The following is a 24253-nucleotide window of genomic DNA, read 5'->3' as shown; positions in this document are numbered from 1 at the left end:
AAAATGAGGGTGAGGATGTGTCAGTGAAGGTGTGAGGGTGTGAGAATGAGGGTGTGTGTAAGGATGTGTGAGAGTGAGAGGCTGTAAGGGTGTGAGGATGTGTGAAAATGAGGGTGTGTGTGAAGGTGTGAGTGTGTGAGGGTGGGTCAGTTGTGAGTGAAGGCATAAGTGAGGTTGTGTGAGTGAGCCTCTATGTGAGGTTGTGAGGTTGTATGGCCATGTATATGAGACGTCACAGAGACAACGTGCACACCTAGCACTGAACAGAGACTAATACAACACACATGCAGCATTATTGAGTGAATTTTGATGCTGAATGAAATTTGAGTTCAAGTCCAAGTCTGAGCTGAGTTCACACTCCTAGTGGTGGTGGACGACCTTGGATGCCTATCTCAGTCCTCGCCCTCCACAAGGTGGGGACTCCCAGAGCCCACCTGGAAAGCTTGGACAAGGGTTGACCTCCCAGAGGCCCCTTGTCACTCCTATAAAGGAAAAGGGCCAACATCCGCTTATTTGCCATCCAAACAACCTAAAAAGGCAAGCAGCAGCTAGATTTTTTCCTCCTCTGGATTCTGATTTTAGGAGAAACAGACAAACCATAAACCACCAAGCAATTACCTGGAATCGATTCAAATCAACAACTTCCCAGACCGCTCTGTTGCTCTACCAACTGGCCAGCACCGGTCCCCAGGGAGGTCCGGGGCGCTCAGGCCAGGCTGAGCCTGCCCTGGGAGACCTCAGGCTGACCCCACTCCCTGACACAACACGACCAAGCCCACTTCACCTCCCATCTCCCCCAGTGGCAGCAACGGAGCATGCTGCTCAAGGGTGTTTGCTGTCCTAACTCGCTTAGAGTCCTGTCCCTGGGGCACCCCAAGGATCCCGAGGTCCCCAGTGCCCCTACATCCAGCTGGTGACTGCACGCTGCACACATAGCAGGTGGCACAGCAAGGACAGAACATGCCCAGCGCAGGCCGAGTGTGCAAGTGAACGTGCTCCAGTCCTCGGCCGCTTACAACAAAAACATGCTCTCCAGGCTGACGGCTGCTCTCGGCTGCCCAGCCTTGGTGGGAGGCCCTCTAACCTCATGAGTCTACTGGGCTAGAAGTACCCCGAAATCCACTCCACAAAAGGAGGCAACAGATATTCCTGACAGTAAAAGAAAAATTCCGTTTTGCTGTTTTCAAGAAATAAGGTTTTCTTACCTAATGACAAGTACTACGAAAGTCAATGCAGTCAAAAATTTCAACCTGAGATCTGAAAAAGAAAGAAACTCATTAACAACTCTGGAAGTAAATTCCACTTGCATTTTATTTTGAAAAATAAAAAACAAAAATTAAGCAAAGCTCTTTGGACAAATGCTCCTCCCTCCAGACTCAGCCGGAGTCACCAGCAGCCTAGGAGAACGTTGGTCCCTTCCCAGGGCCAGGATGGTGTCCAGGGAGGCCACAGCCAACATCCTCTGGTGGGGACAGATTCAGGAAAGGATCCCGCAAGCTCAGGGTGACTCGCCCTGCTCTGCAGGGTACAGTCCCGCAGGACCCAGGCCACTCTGATGCTCCCAAATGCCAGAGTAACCTGTAAGGCCTGTTGTGGCTCCCGGGGACCATGTGCCCTGGTCCCCAGCCTGTGGGAATGGACCAGTCCCTGGGCCCTCAAGGAAGGCCCCTGGCTTGGGAGACTCCAACCACTTCTTCCCCCACCTGAGTCACTCCCAAGCCACCCCTGCACCGATTCTTAAAGGAGCACTTACCCACATAAGGCATGTGACGTAGCTCGGAACATGCCCGCACTATCAAGAACAAGAGGTACAGAACGTACACCGCTGCCACCACCATGAAGAAGATCTTCATTCCCTAGGAGGACACAAGGCAGCACTTGAGTCAGAACAGGGCCTCTGTGACCTTCTCCTCCCCGCAGCACCACAGGCAGGAAAGCCACAGGTTTTTAGAAGGGACTTAAATCCTGAAGGTCCCTCCAGGAAGCAGAACAATGGGCTCCCACCCGGGACCATCTGCTCAATCCCGCTGCGAGCACAGGCAGCTCCCCTGAGGTGGACGACACCCCAGGCCTTGCAAATCAGCGGAGCAGAGCCCAAACCCGTCCCACCAGGGACCTGTCCAGGCACAGTGGGTGCTCAGACTGCAGTGGCCACTATCTGTCTCTCTCACCCATGGGGGCGAGGGGCTGACTCCCCACCCCGCCCCTGCATGTGGGAAGGTGGCAGGTGTCCAAGAAAGGACCCAGGCTAGGCCCTGGGAATCCACGCGCCGTCTTAACCATCAACCATTCCGGACCTCTGTTTTCTTATCTGTGACACGAGGGGCTTGAATTAAATGCCTACAGGACCTAAGGTCTAAAAGTGCACAATTCTGTAATGTCACAGCAAGCCAAAGCCCTTTTCTGAAGATGGAGCTGTGATGGGGAGGGCAGGCCCGTGGGTTCTGACAAGGGCCAGGCCGCGGGGTGGCCAGTGTCTTTAGATGCAGTCCCCGCTCCTCGATGGCTCCGGCCCACGCCATCCCCCCAGCCCTTTCCTGTCCTCTCAGCGCCAGAGCTCCCCTCTTACAGTCAAGGCTCAGAGCACAGGACAGCACAGCAGGAATCGGGATCATTTTTCTCAAAAGCACCTAAGTGACTTTAGCTGGGACCTTACGTAAAGCAAAGGGACTGGACTAGACCAGCGTGTTTAGCACTGAGAAGGCTCTGCTCTCCGGTGTCTCCTTCAGCAATAGACGTGGGCCCTGGGGTCTGTTCCACAGCCCACATGGCTGGTTCTCCCCGACACCTGACTGGGAAGGGAAGAGCAGCCGACCAGAACCACAGTGACAGGGCCTCAAACTGCGTCAGCCACAAACCAAAGACTGGGAGTAAAAACATTGTTTTAAAGAGCTTTTCTGCCGGGTACAGTGGCTCACGCCTGTAATCCCAGCACTTTGGGAGGCCGAGATGGGTAGATCACTTGAGATCAGGAGTTTGAGACCAGTCTGGCCAATATAGTGAAACCCCCATCTCTACTAAAAATACAGAAATTACCCAGGTGTGGTGGCGCACGCCTATCGTCCCAGTTACTCAGAAGGCTGAGGCAGGAGAACCACTTGAACCCAGGAGGCGGAGGCTGCAGTAAGCTGAGATTGCACCACTGCACTCCAGCCTGGGTAACAGAGCAAGACTCCATCTCAAAAAAAAAAAAAAATTTTTCCCCAAATCTTCCACCCTTGAACTTTCTATGTAGTCCTTCCCAAGTAGTCAGTTAGCAAAAAGCTCAACAGAACAATTTAAGTCACAAAATTCAGTAATTTTACAAAACAGCATTAAGAAGAAAAATTGCAGGCTTCATTAACAATCTTTACCTGAAAATTTCCGGTGTCAACTCGATACTGGTACATTGGATCATGTAATTCGTTAACTCTAAAAATTGACATTATAAATAATTATAGATTAATAACTACCTTTACTTTTTATTTTACATGTTTTCTTATTGACTTTTTTTTTACTTATTAATATAAACTACTTACCAACAGTGAAGGATTTTTACAAAGCAATCCTAAATTTATGAGAAATCCTGAATTTCATATTTCACATGAAAAAACTATACAATCCTACCAAGGGTCCACATTTATCAGTATTGGAAAGTTGCAGTATTTTTTATTACACAAAACCCTATACACTATTTCTCTTGCAGTTTTAAAAGCTGTTTTTCCAGTCACCTTTTTAATGGCACATATGAGTACTAGGAAATAGACAAGTAAACAAAGAAAGCAATAAAAGCAAATAGAAACTTCCATGAGATTGATTTTCAAAATGAAAATGGGTGGCTGAGATGACAGGGAATTGGGGACAGGGGACTGGAGCAGACGGGGTGACTCACTTGGGTCACTGTGGCATGACACTAGGCATGCTGGGCTCCGAAGTCACACCTGGAAACGGAGCTACTCCGTGAAAGTCCTATTCATGTGAACCAGGCTGCTACCACACTAGGCTTCTGCTGTGGGGCCATTTTACAGGACAAAAGCACTCATAAAGAGCAAGCGTGGGAGCGGGCATAGGGCTTGAAAGTGTGTGGACACAGCAGAGCATCGGTGGACAGTGGAAAGCCAGGAGCCACCCAAGATTCACTCCTACAACAAGGTCTCCGCTCTCTAAAGGAGAAATCGAAAAGGACGTGGTCTTTTTCATCTTTCATCATAGACCAGTAGAATCGTGGATTCTCCACAACTCATTTAAGCAAAAACGAATGTGTCAGTTCAAGTCATACAGCTGTCCCCACTTACCCATGGTTTCACTTTCTGCAGTTTCAGTTAACTGAGATCAGCTGCAGTCAGAAAACGTTAAATGGGACATTCCAAAAAAAAGCACTCCCTAAGTTTTAAATTGCATGCCAATCTGATAGCACGATGACATCCTGCACCATCCCCCCAGGGACGTGTGCCACCCCTTTGTCCTGTGTACCCCGGCTGCAAACGTGGCTCGCCCGTCAGTCGGCCACATCATCTGCTCCTGACACACAACCACCGACACTGTCATGGCTGCGTGACCCTCCCGACATATCACAGGAAGCTCAGGAGCAGCCTAGCCCTATGTCACGATGCCTACACCATTCCCCTCACCTATCCCACACGCAGGGACTGGGGCATCTCACATCATCATCATAAGAATACAGGATATTTTGAAAAAGAGAGAGCACGTCACATAACTTTTATTATAATATATTGTTATAGTTTTTCTATTTTATTGGTTATTATTAGCCTAACAAATATTCTTTATCATAGGTACGTATGTATAGAGAAAAACATACCAGAGGGCAGGCGCTGGGGAGGTCAGAGTGGTGTCATCTTGGGCAGAGGTCGGGCCGGGCAGAACAGTGTGGGCGGCCCAACGGGGCAGGCAGGGCGGGTGTCTGGGCCTCGGCAGCCAGGTGGGCTGTCCGGAGGTAGCCTTCAGGGGTGCGGCTGGCTCTGAGGGGCGCTTGGGCCCCTTCCAGCCCAGGGCAGGTGGGCGAGCTGCGGGAGCCCATGGGTCCAGCAGCCATGTGTGGACCTTAAAGCCCTTTGTGGTCTTCGGAAGCGCTTTGACAGCTCTGGACTTTGTATTGCAAAGTAATCAAAGTGCTCTGTAGCCCCTGAAGCAGTTAGGCATCTGTGAAGTGGCCTGCACAGACAGAAGCGCTTGGTGATCTCAGAAGCACACTGAGCTTGGAAGCCAAACCAAAGCCTTTAGTAAATATCGGATCATTCTGACTTCTCCGAAGCACGCTGGCATCTCTGAAACTGTGAGAACTGTGATGGGCAGTGGGAGGAAGAGGGAAGGGGGTCCATGGTGCTGGATTGGCACAAGGTCAGGTACCATCGGAGCAGCATGTGGGAAGGTGTCCCAGCAAGCGCAGCTGCCTCCGGAGTCCGGTGATGTGGCCCCCTCAGCTGGCCAGCTCAGAGCTCTGTGTTGGGTTCAGGACAGGCTGGTAGCCCCAAGCGCCTGAAAACCCAGGATGATGATGTGGCTTGCTTCGCCGAGGTTACCCTGGGGCTCATCCTGCCGCAGAAGTAACTACTCCTCCTTGACAGAGCAGAAGCACCTTCATCTTGGACAAACACTGCCATTTTCAGTGCCAGCTCCCTTTCTAACCTCCTGCATTTTAAGGAAATCACTTCTCGAGATTCTAACAAGCAGCAGCCAGAAAGAGCAGATAGTAAAACACAGATAACACAGCTGGGCACAGACAGAGAGGGGAAGTCTCTTGGGTAAGCACCAAACTTCACACTCATACCATGGGCCCCAGTAGAACAGTGTGTCCTAATAAGCACATTCGTTTCCCTTTAGGTGCACCAAGATAGGAAAGCTAAAAGCAGACGTGGGGGCTATGCCTGCAGCTGCAGGAAGATGTATGGGAACAGACACAAAACTCTCCCTCCCAGATAAGCAAGACAAAGAGACACACAGAAACATTTCGAGCCTGTGATAAGCTCTCCCACCCTGAACGCTTAAATACTCTTAGCCTGTAAGAGAATGCCTCTGACCTAACTTGGCCAGAAGGCCCTCTCAGGTTTATTGTCCAAAATAAACCTATTTTTGACTGTTGAGCTGCTTTTCGCGTTTCTTTTCTCTTTAACACTTACATTTGGTGCTGAAACCTGGGACAGATGTTGGGGACAGAGGCTCTCTTGCAACCCAGGAAGCAGTGGGCAGCAGCGGCTTGTCCCGAGTTAACTCCTGGATCCTGAGAGTCTCTGGCGATGCACCCCATCTTTTCTCTCACTTCACTTTTCCAGCAATTTGTGCGAGGACAACTAATCTGAAGGGGACTGCGAGGCTCGGGCGGGGGCTACTCCCCAGTGGGCTCTCAAAACCCTCAGGTCTCAGGAATCCACCTCCAACCACCAGCGATGGGTATTTCGCTCCCTAACCCTCGCTCCCTCTTTCTCCCTCTTCTTTCTCTCTCCCTCTCCCTCTCTCTTCCTCGCGCATGCTGGTTCGGGAGGCCCTTTGCTGATTCCAACTGGAACATCCAACATCAGACACTAATTCAGCTGACTGGTAAGATCTGCCTTCTCCTGGCTTTCTCGTGGTACCTGAGAAAGTTCGGTCTGCCGTCCCAGTCCTCAGGGGGCCAGTGGGACTAAGCTAGAGGACATCTTGGGGGCGCCCAGTTTCTTCTCAGCTTAACTGTCCTCTTTGGAAAGAAGATTCCAGGTCTCTTGTCTGGGGATGCCTAATAAAAATAGACCCCCTGGGCCTCCTCTCACCAGCCCACATGGTGCCAAACCATCCCACATTCCCACGCCTCCCCTCTGGGCTGTCTCCTTCACAACCTCGCCAAACTTGGCTCACAGGGACGCCTAAAGCCAAAGTGTTTAGTTTTTTATTGCAATATGGCCTGGTCCCAATACAAGCAAGATAGTAACAGCCAATCGCCTGAGAACAGCACCCTTTAACTTTCAGATTCTCAGGGACCTTGACAATTTTATCACCAGGAATGGCAAATGGCAAGAGGTTCCCTATACTCAGGCTTTCCTCTACCCTCTCTATGTCAACCTTGCACCCCTCATGACATCCTCTTTTTTTTTTTTTTTTTTTTTTGAGACGGAGTCTTGCTGTGTCGCCAGGCTGGAGTGCAGTGGCGCAATCTCAGCTCACTGCAACCTCTGCCTCCCAGGTGCAAGTAATTCTCCTGCCTCAGCCTCCCAAGTAGCTGGGACTACAGGTGTGTACCACCACGCCTGACTAATTTTTTGTATTTTAGTACAGACGGCATTTCACCATGTTGGCCAGGATGGTCTCAATCTCCTAACCTCATGATCGGCCTGCACTGGCCTCCCAAAGTGCCGGGATTATAGGCATGAGCCACCGCGCCTGGCCAACATCCTTCTCTTACAAAAACAAAACAAAAAACCCTCCCTAGGTCTCTCCTTCCTCCAAAACTCCTTCCTCTGAATGACTTTGACGAGTTGACAGAAGTAGGCTTCAGAAGATCGGTAATAACCAACTTCTCCGAGCTAAAGGAGGATGTTCGAACCCATCGCCAAGAAGCTAAAAACCTTGAAAAAAGATTAGACGAATGGCTAACTAGAATAAACAGCACAGAGAAGACCTTAAACGACCTGATGGAGCTGAAAACCATGGCATAAGAACTACGTGACGCATGCACAAGCTTCAGTAGCCGATTCGATCAAGTGGAAGAAAGGGTATCAGTGACTGAAGATCAAATGAATGAAATGAAGCAAGAAGAGAAGTTCAGAGAAAAAAGAGTAAAAAGAAACGAACAAAGCCTCCAAGAAATATGGGACTATGTGAAAAGACCAAATCTATGTTTGATTGTTGTATCTGAAAGTGACAGAGAGAATGGAACCAAGTTGGAAAACACTCTTCAGGATATTATCCCCCAGGAGAACTTCCCCAACTAGCAAGGCAGGCCAACATTCAAATTCAGGAAATACAGAGAACGCCACAAAGATACTCCTTGAGAAGAGCAACCCCAAGACACGTAATTGTCAGATTCACCAAGGTTGAAACGAACGAAAAAATGTTAAGGCCAGCCAGAGAGAAAGGTCAGGTTACTCACAAAGGGAAGCCCATCAGAATAACAGCTGATCTCTCAGCAGAAACTCTACAAGCCAAAAGAGTGGGGGCCAATATTCAACATTCTTAAAGAAAAGAATTTTCAACCCAGAATTTCGTATCAAGCCAAACTAAGCTTCATAAGTGAAGGAGAAATAAAATCCTTTACAGACAGCAAATGCTGAGAGATTTTTGTCACCACCAGGCCTGCCTTACAAGAGCTCCTGAAGGAAGCACTAAACATGGAAAGGAACAGCGGTACCAGCCACTGCAAAAACATGCCAAACTGTAAAGACCATCAATGCTAGGAAGAAACAGCATCAACTAACAAGCAAAATAACCAGCTAATATCATAATGGTAGGATCAAATTCACACATAACAATATTAACCTTAAACGTAAATGGGCTAAATGCCCCAATTAAAAGACACAGACTGGCAAATTGGATAAAGAGTCAAGACCCATCAGTATGATGTATTCAGGAGACCCATCTCACATGCAGAGACACACATAGGCTCAAAATAAAGGGATGGATGAATATCTACCAAGCAAATGGAAAACAACAACAACAACAACAAAAACAGGGGTTGCAATCCTAGTCTCTGATAAAACAGACTTTAAACCAACAAAGATCAAAAGAGACAAAGAAGGCCATTACATAATGGTAAAGGGATCAATGCAACAAGAAGAGCTAACTATCCTAAATATATATGCACCCAATATAGGAGCAACCAGATTCATAAAGCAAGTCCTTAGAGACCTACAAAGAGACTTAGACTTCCACACAATAATAATGGGAGACTTTAACACCCCACTGTCAACATTAGACAGATCAACAAGACAGAAAGCTAACAAGGATATCCAGGACTTGAACTCAGCTCTGCACCAAGCGGGTCTAACAGACATCTACAGAACTCTCCACCCCTAATCAACGGAATATACATTCTTCTCAGCACCACATCACACTTATTCCAAAACTGACCACGTAGTTGGAAGTAAAGCACTCCTCAGCAAATGTAAAAGAACAGAAATTATAACAAACTGTCTCTCAGACCACAGTGCAATCAAATTAGAACTCAGGATTAAGAAACTCACTCAAAACCTCACAACTACATGGGAACTGAACAACCTGCTCCTGAATGACTACTGGGTAAATGACGAAATGAAGGCAGAAATAAAGATGTTCTTTGAAACCAATGAGAACAAAGACACAACATACCAGAATCTCTGGGACACATTTAAAGAAGTGTGTAGAGGAAAATTTATAGCACTAAATGCCCACAAGAGAAAGCAGGAAAGATCTAAAATTGACACCCTAACATCACCATTAAAAGAACTAGAGAAGCAAGAGCAAACACATTCAAAAGCTAGCCGAAGGCAAGAAATAACTAAGATCAGAGCAGAACTGAAGGAGATAGAGACACAAAAAAACCCTTCAAAAAAAATCAATGAATCCAGGAGCTGGTTTTTTGAAAAGATCAACAAAATAGACCGCTAGCAAGATTAATAAAGAAGAAAAGAGAGAAAAACCAAATAGATGCAATAAAAAATGATAAAGGGGATATCACCACCGAACCCACAGAAATACAAACTACCATCAGAGAATACTATAAACACCTCTACTCAAATAAACTAGAAAATCTGGAAGAAACAGATAAATTCCTGGACACATACACTCTCCCAAGACGAAACCAGGAAGAAGCTGAATCTCTTAATAGACCAATAACAGGCTCTGAAATTGAGGCAATAATTAATAGCTTACCAACGAAAAAAAGTCCAGGACCAGATGGATTCACAGCCGAATTCTACCAGAGGTACAGGGAGGAGTTGGTATTATTCTTTCTGAAACTATTCCAATCAATAGAAAAAGAAGGAATCCTCACTAACTTATTTTATGAGGCCAGCATCATCCTGACACCAAAGCCTGGCCAGAGACACAACAAAAGAGAATTTTAGACCAATATCCCTGATGAACATTGATGTGAAAATCCTCAATAAAATACTGGCAATCCAGCAGCACATCAAAAAGCTTATCCACCACGATCAAGTTGGCTTCATCCCTGGGATACAAGGCTGGTTCAACATACGCAAATCTATAAATGTAATCCAGCATATAAACAGAACCAAAGACAAAAACCACATGATTATCTCAATAGATGCAGAAAAGGCCTCTGACAAAATTCAACAGCGCTTCATGCTAAAAACTCTCAATAAACTAGGTATTGATGGGACGTATCTCAAAATAATAAGAGCTATCTGTGACAAACCCACAGCCAATATCATACTGAATGGGCAAAAACTGGAAGCATTCCCTTTGAAAACTGGCACAAGACAGGAATGCCCTCTCTCACCACTCCTATTCAACATATTATTGGAAGTTCTGGCCCGGGCAGTCAGGCAGGAGAAAGAAATAAAGGGTATTCAATTAGGAAAAAAGGAAGTCAAATTGTCCCTGTTTGCAGTTGACATGATTGTATATCTAGAAAACCCCATCGTCTCAGCCCAAAATCTCCTTAAGCTGATAAGCAACTTTAGGAAAGTCTCAGGATACAAAATCAATGTGCAAAAATCACAAACATTCCTATACACCAATAACAGACAAACAGCCAAATCATGAGTGAACTCCAATTCGTAATTGCTTCAAAGAGAATAAAATACCTAGGAATCCAACTTACAAGGGATGTGAAGGATCTCTTGAAGGAGAACTACAAACCACTGCTCAACGAAATAAAAGAGGACACAAACAAATGGAAGAACATTCCATGCTCATGGATAGGAAGAATCAATATCATGAAAATGGCCATACTGCCCAAGGTAATTTATAGATTCAATGCCATCCACATTAAGCTACCAAGGACTTTCTTCACAGAATTGGAAAAAACTACTTTAAAATTTATATGGAGCCAAAAAAGAGCCCACATTGCCAAGACAATCCTAAGCAAAAAGAACAAAGCTGGAGCATCATGCTACCTGACTTTAAACTATACTGCAAGGCTACAGTAACCAAAACAGCATGGTACTGGTAACAAAACAGAGATGTAGAACAAGGGAACAGAACAGAGCCCTCAGAAATAATATCACACATCTACAACCATCTGATCTTTGACAAACCTGACAAAAACAAGAAATGGGGAAAGGATTCCCTATTTGATAAATGGTGCTGGGAAAACTGGCTAGCCATATGTAGAAAGCTGAAATGGGAGCTCTTCCTTACACCCTATACAAAAATTAATTCAAGATGGATTAAAGAGTTAAATGTTAGACCTAAAACCATAAAAACCCTAGAAGAAAACCTAGGCAATGCCATTCAGGACATGGGCATGGGCAAGGACATCATGACTAAAACACCAAAAGCAATGGCAACAAAAGCCAAAATAGACATATGGGATCTAATTAAACTAAAGAGCTTCTGCACAGCAAAAGAAATTGCCATCAGAGTGAACAGGCAACCTACAGAATGGGAGAAAATTTCTGCAATCTACTCATCTGATAAAGGGCTAATATCCAGAATCTACAAAGAACTTAAACAAATTTACCCTCTCTCCCTCTCCCTCTCCCCTTTCCATGGTCTCCCTCTCATGCCAAACCCTCTCCCTCTCTTTCCATGGTCTCCCTCTCATGCCGAACCGAAGCTGGACTGTGCTGCTGCCATCTCGGCTCACTGCAACCTCCCTGCCTGATTCTCCTGCCTCAGCCTGCCGAGTGCCTGCGATTGCAGGCATGCGCCGCCACACCTGACTGGTTTTCGTATTTTTTTGGTGGAGACGGGGTTTCGCTGTGTTGGCCGGGCTGGTCTCCAGCTCCTAACCGCGAGTGATCCGCCAGCCCCGGCCTCCCGAGGTGCCAGGATTGCAGACGGAGTCTCATTAACTCAGTGCTCAATGGTGCCTAGGCTGGAGTGCAGTGGCGAGATCTTGGCTCGCTACAACCTCCACCTCCCAGCCGCCTGCCTTGGCCCCCCAAAGTGCCGAGATTGCAGCCTCTGCCCGGCTGCCACCCCGTCTGGGAAGTGAGGAGCGTCTCTGCCCGGCCACCCCGTCTGAGAAGTGAGGAGACCCTCCGCCTGGCAACCGCCCCGTCTGAGAAGTGAGGAGCCCCTCCGCCTGGCTGCCACCCCGTCCGTGAGGGAGGTGGGGGTCAGCCCCCGCCAGGCCAGCTGCCCCGTCCAGGAGGGAGGTGGGGGGTCAGCCCCCCGCCCGGCCAGGCGCCCCATCCGGGAAGTGAGGGGCGCCTCTGCCTGGCCGCCCCTACTGGGAAGTGAGGAGCCCCTCTGCCCGGCCAGCCGCCCCGTCCGGGAGGGAGGTGGGGGAGTCAGCCCCCCGCCCGGCCAGCCGCCCCGTCCGGGAGGGAGGTGGGGGGGTCAGCCAGCCGCCCAGCCAGCCGCCCCGTCCGGGAGGTGAGGGGCGCCTCTGCCCGGCCGCCCCTACTGGGAAGTGAGGAGCCCCTCTGCCCGGCCAGCCGCCCCGTCCGGGAGGGAGGTGGGGGAGTCAGCCCCCCGCCCGGCCAGCTGCCCCGTCCGGGAGGGAGGTGGGGGGGGTCAGCCCCCCGCCCGGCCAGCCACCCCGTCCGGGAGGTGAGGGGCGCCTCTGCCCGGCCGCCCCTGCTGGGAAGTGAGGAGCCTCTCTGCCCGGCCACCACCCCGTCTGGGAGGTGTACCCAACAGCTCATTGAGAACAGGCCATGATGACGATGGCGGTTTTGTCGAATAGAAAGGGGGGAAATGTGGGGAAAAGTTTGAGAAATCAGATGGTTGCTGTGTCTGTGTAGAGGGAGGTAGACATGGGAGACTTTTCATTTTGTTCTGTACTAAGAAAAATTCTTCTGCCTTGGGATCCTGTTGATCTATGACCTTACCCCCAACCCTGTGCTCTCTGAAACATGTGCTGTGTCCACTCAGGGTTAAATGGATTAAGGGCGGTGCAAGATGTGCTTTGTTAAACAGATGCTTGAAGGCAGCATGCTCCTTAAGAGTCATCACCACTCTCTAATCTCAAGTACCCAGGGACACAAACACTCTTCCCAGGAAAACCAGAGACCTTTGTTCACTTGTTTATCTGCTGACCTTCCTTCCACTATTGTCCTATGACCCTGCCAAATCCCCCTCTGCGAGAAACACCCAAGAATAATCAATAAAAAATAAAAAAAAATAAAAAAAAAACAAATTTACAAGAAAACATCAAACAATCCCATCAAAAAGTGGGTGAAGGATATGAACAGACACTTCTCAAAAGAAGGCATTTATGCAGCCAAAAGACACATGAAAAAATGCTCATCATCACTGGTCATCAGAGAAATGCAAATCAAAACCACAATGAGATATCAACTCACACCAGTTAGAATGGCGATCATTAAAACGTCAGGAAACAACAGGTCCTGGAGAGGATGTAGAGAAAGAGGAACATCTTTACACTGTTGGTGGGAGTGTAAACTAGTTCAACCATTGTGGAAGACAGTGTGGCAATTCCTCAAGGATCTAGAACTAGAAATATCATTTGACCTAGCCATCCCATTACTGGGTATATACCCAAAGGACGACAAATCATGCTACTATAAAGACACATGCACACGTATGTTTATTGCAGCACTATTCCCAACAGCAAAGACTTGGAACCAACCCAAATGTTCATCAATGATAGACTGGATTAAGAAAATGTGACACATATACACCATGGAATACTATGCAGCCATAAAAAAGGATGAGTTCATGTCCTTTGCAGGGACATGGATGAAGTTGGAAACCATCATTCTGAGCAAACTATCGCCAAGGACAGAAAACCAAACACCACATACTCTCACTCATAGGTGGGAATTGAACAATGAGAACACTTGGACACAGGGTGGGGAACATCACACAACAGGGCCTGTCTTAGGGTGGGGGGAGGTTGGAGGGACAGCATTAGGAGATATACCTAATGTAAATGATGAGTTAATGGGTGCAGCACACCAACATGGCACATGTATACATATGTAACAAACCTGCACGTTGTGCACATGTACCCTAGAACTTAAAGTGTAATTAAAAAAAATTTTTTTTAATTAAATAGGATTGTCTATAAGGTTTCATTAAAAATTAGGGTTAATATTAATAGCAAACGAATGCAAGGATAAAACTTAACTTTCTCTCTTAAACAGGATTTTTATGTAATAAGAAGGATGAGGAATGGTTTTTGCTTTCAAATGTTTAACTCATCATTTTGGCGAAGCAAAAACTTAACGGTAATCTAAAGTTCTATTTCATACTATCAAGTGTTTCAAATTTTCAACATATTTAACAGGCTTCCCCAAATCAAACTTTAGTCTCAAGGTTGTCTTTCCTAACCCCCGGCCTTTGGGTGCTGCAGAAGGCCCCTGGAGCATCCGGAAAAGAGGTAAACAGGATTATTTAACATGTTTAGGTACATGAAATTGTCAAGATAATGTCCAATAGGTTTTATTTGAGGGAATAATATTAACATATGTTCCAAAACTGTATGGGATGTCTAAGGTTCTAGTATCTAAATATGTGCTATTAATCACAAGTAAGGTTATGTTGGGTTACTGTAAACCACAGAAATAACCAAATTTATTTGTCAACTGCGTTTCTGACTGTATCCAAACAGGACACTGCCAATCCTTATTTTATTTTCCAGAGTCAAGGAAACTTGTCTTAAACTAAATATACTCCTGTAAATATTAGGATTTAAAGATGTTTGTTTCTCTCTGCCTAGCTCCTCTAGAATTTGAAAACTAGTTATAAGTATTCTTAAAGCACAACAATATAGTTGTGTGCATCAGTGTGGTAAGAATATATTTTCTTGTGTAACAGAACACAATTGGAGAAACTGGTTATTCTGCCAAGGCTTTCACTGGAATGGTGTGCTCTACTTTAAGGAATCGAACTTGACTTAGGAAGCCAAGAAAGCCCTTGGAAACTGGTCTCATATTCTGTGTACACAGTCCCTGTACAGAGTTTCTGACCTGCGCTAAGCAAAGCATGTCACTTTCTGACAGGACAGGAACCCCAAGTTATCTTGAAACCTCAAGAGGAAAGGAATTCACCCAATTCACAGGTATTTAATGGTACAAATCCATGGCTGGGTTTGGCTTTGGAAAGTCTTATCTGATTCCTTCTATGGAAAAAAAGTTCCATCAAAGCCAATTTAAAAGGCGTACGTAGCAAATAATTACTCTTGCTGCACCGTATACAAATAAATAAGCCAAGTATAATAAAGCAAACCAGTCCTATTATGTTTTGTCTTTTAATAAAAATGGGAAACTGGAGACAGAAAATTAGGTTTCAAAAACTATAGCACACCTGTTAAATTCTAGTCTTGACTGATGTTTTTCAATTTTTATGGTTTTCGACAGTTTAAATTACATCTGTTACAGGAATCAACCCCTGTATACATCACACTCAAGTCAAAGCCTGAAAAGCTGGGGAAGCAATCCCAACAGCCCAGAAGAACGTCCTAAATATCAATGTAAAGAAATAAGAAATCTTAAGCTGAAAATCATAAAAAATAACTGAGTGACAATTACTCATCTGACTCAGTCTCACTCTTACCTCACCAAGTACTTTTTGTCATTTCTACCTCTCCTTTTAAGCCAAATATTAAAGCTTTTTTATGGAAATTATTTACCATGCCACCCTTGCGGGAACTGCTTTACTGGACTATTTGCAGTAGGACTATGTACTGCAGCACCCTGAGGGTAGGATATCAGACAGACAATCTCAATTACCGTAGCATTTTGCTTAATTACTATCCTTACAGCAGGAATAACAGTTACTAATAAAAAATAACACATGGGTCTTTCCAAACATGTGCCTCTGCCTCTCACTGGGAAAGAAATGTTGCTTCTATCTCAACCAATCAGGTCTCGTAAGAGAGGCTGCTAAAAATCTCAAACAAAGGGCTAAAAGGCTAAGCGAATACCAAAACAACCAAATGAATTATTGGTTTGGGAACAAAAAGCATACCATGGGTCATCCCATTCCTGGGCCCTCTCCTAATAATAAGCCTAGGACTAATGTTTTTACCCTGCCTAATTAACCTTTTTCAAAGATTCTTTTTTTTTTCTTTTTTTTTTTTTTTCTGAGACAGAGTCTCACTCTGTCGCCCAGGCTGGAGTGCAGTGGCGTGATCTCGGCTCACTGCAAGCTCCACCTCCCGGGTTCACGCCATTCTCCTGCCTCAGCCTCCCGAGTAGCTGGGACTACAGGCGTCCACCACCTCGCCCGGCTAATTTTTTGTATTTTTAGTAGAGACAGGGTTTCACTGTGTTAGCCAGGATGGTCTCGATCTCCCGACCTCGTGATCCGCCCGCCTCGGCCTCCCAAAGTGCTGGGATTACAGGCGTGAGCCACCGCGCCCGGCAAAGATTCTTAACTGACAGGAGCATGGCTATTTCACAGACAACTATCCAAAACATCTACAGACGGCATTGCTCCCGCAGTCAATCCGAGACCAAGGGACTCTCTACCTCTCCCACCCAGCAGGAAGTAACCAGAAAGAACACGTCGCCCCTGGTCCTTTTATAACTATAGGGTCTGGAATGACAGAGCAGGAGCACCGTCATCTTGGACAAACACCACCATTTTCAGTTCCAGCTCCCTTTCTAACTTCTTGCGTTTCAAGGAAATCACTTCTAACAAAAAGCAGCCAGAAAGAGTAGACAGTAAAACACAGATAAGACAGCTGGGCACAGCTGGGCACCCAAGTCTCTTGGGTAACCACCAAACTTCACACTCATGTTTTGGGAGTGTAAATGGGCCCCAAAAAATGGGCCCCAGTAAAAAAGTAGGCCCTAATAAGCACATTCCTTTCCCTTTAAATGCGCTAAGATAGACAAGCTAAAAGCAGACTAGGAGGTGGGGTTGGGGGGGTATCCCTGCAGCTGCAGGGAGTTGTATGGGAACAGACACAAAACCTCCCCCTCCCAGATAAGCAAGGCGAAGAGATACAGAAACATTTCAAGCCTGTGATAACCTCTTCTGCCCTGAACCCTTAAATACTCTTAGCCTGTAAGAGAGAGTGACTCTGACCTAACTCGGCCAGAAGGCCCTCTCAGGTTTATTGTCCGAAACAAACCTGTCTTTGACTGTTGAGCCGCTTTTCCTGTTTCTTTCCTTTCTTTAACTCTTACACTCCTCCCCGGCATTCCTCGGGCACAGGTGTGGGCGGGGCCACCACCAAAGGCTGCCTGATTCAGAGCACTCAGGGATTCTTTTTGTCAGGGGGAACCCCTCCACATCCTACCAATCCCTTTCTAGAAGAAATAGCTTCTCTAGAAAAGGAAGCCTGCAGCTTTAAGGCTGATCCCAAAGATAGTTCTCGTAACTCCATGAACTCTTAATTTGCAGCTGAAGCTGAGAGTCAGAATGATACGACTGAGGAACCCAACAAGGTCCAGAAAAGGAAGACGGATAGACTTCGACATCAGGGCTCCACAATGATCTACCTGGAGGCTAACCAGGGCATCCAGGGAAATCAATGCCGAAAAGGAAGGGAGAGGCTGTCACTAGTTCAAAACCAAGCATAGCAGAGTGTCCCAGTTGTGGAGAAGGACCAGCCAAGACTGAGAAGGAACAGCCAGGAGTGTCACAGTCACCCTTGCTGAGAAGGATAGAGAGTCAATCCCAGAGGTCAGTGGAGAAGGACAAGACAGTGCCAGAGAGAAGCAGCTTCTGTGACAGGAGAGTAGTCACAGACCCTCAGGAGAAACCCACTGAGGAGCCCCTTGGGGACCAAAGGACAGTCACTGACAAATGCTCTCCACCCCTCGAGTTTCTGGATGACTCTCTCATTTAGAAATCCGAAAGCATAAAGATAGGGAGGTGGTGATGGAGCACCCCTCTTCAGGAAGCAACTGGTCTGATGTGGAGATCTCCACGGTCAGATTCTCTCAGGAGGAACCCGTCTCACTAAAACCCTCAGCCATTCCAGAGCCTTCTTCCTTCACTACTATGTCATGTACCTGCCTCATTTTTACAGTAGTCCTTGGCGTGAGTATGTCAGCTAGTGCACCAGCAGCCCCAAGCCTGCCGGCTACCTGTCTGTGAGCAGCAGCAGCAATGACGCAGCGCAGGCTGGGAGGAGCAGCCCGAGTGCCTGAGTGATTCTTCCCCCAACTCTGCAGTGAGCGCCCATAACATCTCCAGAGATGTGGAGGCCTCAAAGGAAGGCAGCTCCCAGAATTCTCACTCATTTCACTTCTCCAGAAGCTTGGGAGGAAAAGAGGTGAAGCAAAAAAGAACATTCCAAGAGGAGATGCCTCTGTGTCCTTGTGGAGGACACACATCCAGCTCCCTGCCAAAGAGCCACTGGGAGCCAAGCCTAGAGCAGGGCTTCACTGATACCCACTGTCATTTGGATATGCTGTATTCCAAGTTGTCTTTCAAAGGGACCTTGACTAAGTTCAGAAGAATTTACAGCAGCTCCTTCTCTAAGGAATTTCAGGGTTGCATCTCTGACCTCTGCCACCCTCACCCTGACAAATTGCCTAGGTGGGGGAGCTGTTGAAAGAGAATCTGGTCTGGGGGGCCTTTGGCTGTCACCCTCATTTTCCATGTTACTACAATAAGAGTCAGGAAAGAAATCTTTTACAAGCCTTAAGGCACCCCACGACTGTGGCATTTGGAGAAATAGGCTTCAATTACTCCTACAAGTGCACCAGGCCTGTCCCAGAACATCACAAGGTATTTAAGAGACAGCTTGAGCTGGCTGCGTCTCTAGAGAAGCTTTGGTGATCCTCTGCCAGCAAGCTGACGAGGATCTGCTGGACACCATGAGAAAATGTGTGTTCTCTTGACTACAAGATACACAAGCATTGCTTCACTGCAGCTACCTGGCCATCGAACCCCGCTGAAGTACTTTCCCAACGTCGGTGGGCCTCATGGCAGTCCTGACGTACTCCTCCACCTGAGAAGCCCGGGAAGTGCTGAGGCAGTTCCCACTGGAGAGAATCATCATGGAAACGGATGCTCCCTACTTCCTCCCTAGCCAGGTTCCCAAAAGCCTTTGCCAGTATGCCCACCTGGGCCTGGCCTTGCATACAGTCCTAGAGACTGCCAGAGTCAAAGATCTAGTCTCCCACACCCTGGCCACTTTGCGTGAGAACACCAGTTGCCTCTACAGTCTTTAAGCAGAGAGGGTACAGTCATTGGGAGTCTCCCAGAAAAGGGCAACTAGCAACCTGATGTAATACAGGCTGGCCTGAAGTCTGTGTCCCAGGAGGAGGATGTGTTTGGAAGGCCGACTGAAACACAGAAAACCAGGACGGGATATTTTTCCTCAAAGCGGGTCATGAGGCTTCAGTTTCTGGGTAGTGGGTGTGGAATGAGGGGTAAGGGGACTGCCCATAATAGCATTGGGGTTTTGCCTCCCAGCCAAAATGCTCCAAGGTAGGAGCAAAGGAGTGTGACATGAGGGTACAATGAGTTTGCCAATCCAAATCCTGTTCTCTGCAGCCTGTGTTTTTGAGCAGCCTGTGACTAAAGTCACCCTCCTATTCGTCTAAAAAAAAAAAAAAAAAGAAAAACATAGTATGGGTATACAGAGGGTATAAACAGCTATATATAAGGATCAGTACTATCCAAGACCGCAGATAGTTAATGGGGGTCTGGGAACAAATCCCCCCAAAATAAGGGGCGTCTACTGTGTCACCAAGTTAGATAAACTGAAAGCTGATTCTTTTCTGGATGAGTTCACAAAACACAGTTTGATTGTAAGCCTTTTCACCTTTTTTTTTTTTTTGAGACAAGGTCTCACTCTGCTGCCCAGGCTGGAGCGCAGTGGTGCAATCTCGGCTCATTGCAACCTGTGCCTCGCAGGCTCAAGCGATCCTCCCACCTCAGCCTCCCAGGGAGCTGGGACTACAGGCATGCGCCACCACGGCCAGCTAATTTTCGTATTTTTGGTAGAGACGGGGTTTCACCATGTTGCCCAGGCTGGTCTTGAACTCCTGAGCTCAAGTGACTTGCCTGCCTCAGCCTCTCAAAGTGCCGGGATTACAGGCGTGAGCCACTACGCCTGGCCTGGCCTTTCCACTTTTGTCAAATGCTTTTCATGACTGACGTTTCACACATAATAGAATTACTCACGTTTGCCATATTCCTAGCGTAACAGAAGCCAACCACAATAGTCCAACAATGAAGAATTTAGGCAAATAGAAAGTTAAACACTTTCTTTCTCCCTAAAAAGGAAAAAATAAGAAGTAACAAATAAAGAAAACCAAATTGGTAATTGTACATAACGTGATTTTTCCATTGAGTATGGGCCTGCAGACAGGCTTCCATGGATAAATTCACCTTTCTGGGCTGTCCTCAGAGTTCGGGAGGGAGGACACAGTCTGGAACCTCCCCCGGCAGTGAGGAGGGCTCCGGCTCACCTGGACACGAATCCCGTGGTACACGCACAGCCAGAAGAGCAGCAGGGCGCACAGGAACATGGACTGAAAGAGGTCATCCAGCATCCCTGGGAGCCAGCTGTTGACCAGGAAGGAGAGGGGGAAGAACGGATCTGGAACACAAAGGGCAGAAATGCATGTGGAAAACAGGCCCGCCAGCACCTGGCAGAGAGCACCCCATACCTCTGCGGGGTCAGCACCTAGCAGAGAGCACCCCATACTTCTGCGGGGTCAGCACCTGGCAGACAGCACCCCATACCTCTACGGGGTCAGCACCTAGCAGAGAGCACCCCATCCCACTGCAGGGTCGGAGCTCACTACCAGCTTTTCTCCCTGGTCAGAGCCAAAGGAAAGGTAGTGAACCAATGGCTATTTTGTTTTCCAAAACACCTAAAAGCCACTGAACAGATTGCTGCACTGATCATGACAGAGAGCCGTATGCCGCTGCCATCAGCTCCTCCCGGAGCCTGGGAGTTCCGACTGCGGCAGCTCGGGAAGCAAACACTCTTGGAGCAGGAAAAGAGGAACAGCCAGCCATGTCTGGCCACCTTCAGCCAAGTTCCAGGACTGCTGTGTCTGTAGCACATCCAAGTTTTAACTACCGAACAGCCGCCTGCCTATTTGTTAGAGAGCCAGGCATCTGCCCCAGCTCGGTGGAACATGGCTCCTGGGGTGCCAGGGAGCACACGGCTACATGTTCCTTCTGGGGCTCCCTACGGGCTCTTCTGGGCCTAGGCCATCTCCAAGATGGCTTCCAGCTTTAGTTTTGTTTTGTTTTAAGAGACAGGGTCTTGCTCTGTTATCCAGGCTGGAGTGAAGTGATGTCATCATGACTCACTGCAGCCTCAGACTCCTGGGCTCAAGCAATCCACCCACCTCAGCCTCCCAAGCAGTTGGGACCACAGGCATGCACCACCATGCCCAGCTAAATTTTACTTTTTGTAGAGTCTTGCTATGTTACCCAGGCTGGTGTTAAACTCCTGGCTTCAAGCAATCCTCCTGCCCCAGCCTCTCAAAGTGCTGGGATGACAGGCACAACCCTGCACCTGGCCTCCAGCTTTACATTTTAAAGGGAAAAGTTCCTAAGTAAAAATGGAACTACCCACCATTGTAAAGTAGCAGCAGAGGCAGGAGAACAGACATCCACTTCTGCTCGATGCCCCAGTCTCTCATGGAAAATTTCCGGAGGGAATGCGCAAACAGGCACTGCAAACCAAATCAGGCCTCCAGTTACTGCCTTTGCTCACACCTTGCCTGCAGCCTTTGCTCACACCTTGCCGGCATACCAGGTTGTCTTCTCTAATCAATGGTCTAGGTGCCCCACTAAGAGTCGCTGCCTTAAGCCCTGGCTGAATTGCCTACTGTGTCCTGGAGGCCATCAGTGACAACCAAGACAAGGTTGTTACTTTCTGCAGAGAAGCCACAGCTAAGACAGGTTCCGAGCTGTCCTCACAGGAGCAGGAAAGGAGAAGGAACGTAATCCCTGCAAAAGGAAAGAGGACCCGCCCTCTCACCACCACGGCGAGGAAAACAAGGCCCACTTCCACTGGGCCTGCTCCAGAGAGCCAGCACTCAGACGAACCCACCCAGGACACAGGCCACATCTGTGGGTGTGACAGGAGCCTCATGTTCCCGGCAGCGCAACTGCTACAGATGGCAGCAGCTTCCAAGATGGTGCCAGGGCTCGCCCATGAAAAGCCAAGAGAATGTAGGAGTCTTGTAACAAAGGTCAGAGGATGCGTTTCTTTTCAAACACCTCCCTGAAGAAGGTGTGTTAGGCCCGTGGAATAAGTTTCTTTAAACTGCTTTAAAACATTATATAACATAATTTTTAGGCCAGGGTTTTGTTGTTGATTGTTTTCATATAATCTGATATAAGCCAACAGTTTTCTAGGCAATGTGGGTTTCCTTGCCTAGGGACCATCTTCCCTGTTTTTAAGAACATACTTAGGGCCCTGAGTAATTAATAGCTCTTTGGACTCCAGAGTGTGGCAGGAGAATCTCAGGGCATCAGAGAGCCTTTGAGAAGAAGCAAGTGTTTCTGGCTGCCCAGACACAAATAACAGCTTTCCGCTTTCATTTATGAAGCTCACTGGGGGAGCCCTGAGATCCTGGAGGCCCTGGGCTGGGCCTAAGCACCACAACCTGCAGCTCCCTGTGGCTCTAGCGCCCACGCCCTTCCCTCCAGCTCCCTGTGGCTCTAGCGCCCACGCCCTTCCCTCCAGCTCCCTGTGGCTCTAGGCCCACGCCCTTCCCTCCAGCTCCCTGTGGCTCTAGCGCCCACGCCCCCTTCCCTCCAGCTCCCTGTGGCTCTAGCGCCCACGCCCTTCCCTCCAGCTCCCTGTGGCTCTAGCGCCCACGCCCTTCCCTCCAGCTCCCTGTGGCTCTAGCGCCCACGCCCTTCCCTCCAGCTCCCTGTGGCTCTAGCGCCCACGCCCTTCGCTCCAGCAGAGCACCCCCTCACATGTGCACGCACCTGTGTCCTTCCATGCACAGTTCCTCTGAAAAATACCAAGTGTTCCTGGGTGGACACATTTCCTAAATGTCACCTCCCCACCCTCCCGCACAAGGACAAGCAGCTGATGCAGGCAGAACGCCACGCTTCGGGCGGCAACATATCACTAAATGAAGCACACTTTCCCTTCCTCCAATTTACCAATTCTTGTCTTCGCAGACTGGGGCTCTGGGGGCCTCCCTTGGGCTTCTCAGAGTAAGCATTTCCCCCAAAGTCATGTGGGTTTGTGGACACAAACCTCAGATCCCAAATGAGCCCAATGCCTGCATTTCCAAAACACTTCTCTTTGGCCTTATTCCTGAAAATGCCCAAAAACGCAAAGGACTGGAACAACTATAAAAATATAAAAACCCAAGAGCATGCTGCATCTGCACTCAGAAAAGCTCATTCAAGTAAGGCAGCTTCCTTCCACACAGGTGAAATGGCACTTTTCACCGCACATGATCAACATTTACTTAAAAGTCAGGGACGTGCACTCTACAGAAATCCTGAATACATGATACCACATCATTTTTTCTTGCATGGCAGCATCTCGGCAAACACACAGAGTTGTAATATCAGCACAGCCCACTGGATGGAGCATCTGAGTTCAGATCAATCTCCACGTGGCTTGCACCGAAGATCCTAACTGCATAAACCAGCTTCTTCCTGGCTGGGATCTGCCGCAGTCCATCAGGCAAATGGTACTCACAGTGACGATGAAGGTGAGCACCACAAAGAAAAACCGGAACCAGATTTCCAACCGGGAGAAGGCAGGGTTATAAGTCTTCCACTAAAATAGAAAGTGGAGAAAACGATTTGAAAAAAATATATATGCATCTAAGAGAAAATACACCAGATTACTAATAGTTATCTCTAGATGAGACAATATATATACATATATATATACACACACACACACTTTTTTTTTTTTTTTGGATATGGAGTCTCGCTCTGTCGCCCAGGCCGGAGTGAAGTGGCGCAATCTTTGCCCACTGCAACCTCCGCCTCCCAGGTTCAAGCACTTCTCCTGCCTCAGCCTCCTGAGTAGCTGGGATTACAGGTTCCTGCCACCATGCAGGTTAAAATTTTGGAACATCCTACATGTTCCAAAATTTTAACATTTAGTACAGTTTACTCTTTTATCAAAGGACACAGACATAAAAAAATCTTAATTACCAAGAGCGAAAAATAATTTCAAATGTTGTTATATGGATGATAAATCCGACAAATTATTTTATAATCATAAAAGCATTTGGATCTTAAATCTCACATCAAAAATCAACCTTGTCAATCTCTTTATTAGAAATAGTCATACTTT

General features: G+C 47.6%; 1 protein-coding gene across 6 annotated transcripts in view; it reads right to left on the bottom strand.

The window, feature by feature from the left end:
• TMEM181 (transmembrane protein 181) overlaps window positions 1–24253 on the bottom strand; it is a 100587-nt gene that overhangs the window by 8344 nt on the left and 67990 nt on the right. For all 6 annotated transcript variants that reach the window (XR_010134085.1, XM_004044884.5, XM_055391003.2 and 3 more), the window contains exons 7-13: window positions 23645–23725; window positions 21545–21644; window positions 20421–20551; window positions 20134–20225; window positions 3354–3411; window positions 1754–1856; window positions 1206–1257 (exon numbers count right to left, since the gene is read on the bottom strand). Coding sequence is in view for 5 of the 6 variants with exons in the window: in XM_004044884.5 (XP_004044932.4) it covers window positions 1206–1257; window positions 1754–1856; window positions 3354–3411; window positions 20134–20225; window positions 20421–20551; window positions 21545–21644; window positions 23645–23725 (617 nt within the window). In the remaining variant the exon portion in view is untranslated. The remainder of the gene's footprint in view (window positions 1–1205; window positions 1258–1753; window positions 1857–3353; window positions 3412–20133; window positions 20226–20420; window positions 20552–21544; window positions 21645–23644; window positions 23726–24253) is intronic.

Source organism: Gorilla gorilla, chromosome 5, assembly GCF_029281585.2.
Source record: "Gorilla gorilla gorilla isolate KB3781 chromosome 5, NHGRI_mGorGor1-v2.1_pri, whole genome shotgun sequence".
In the NCBI taxonomy this organism is placed as follows: domain Eukaryota; kingdom Metazoa; phylum Chordata; class Mammalia; order Primates; family Hominidae; genus Gorilla; species Gorilla gorilla.
The sequence above is the reverse complement of the archived record's forward strand: the minus strand, read 5'-3'. Positions and strand labels throughout refer to the sequence as shown.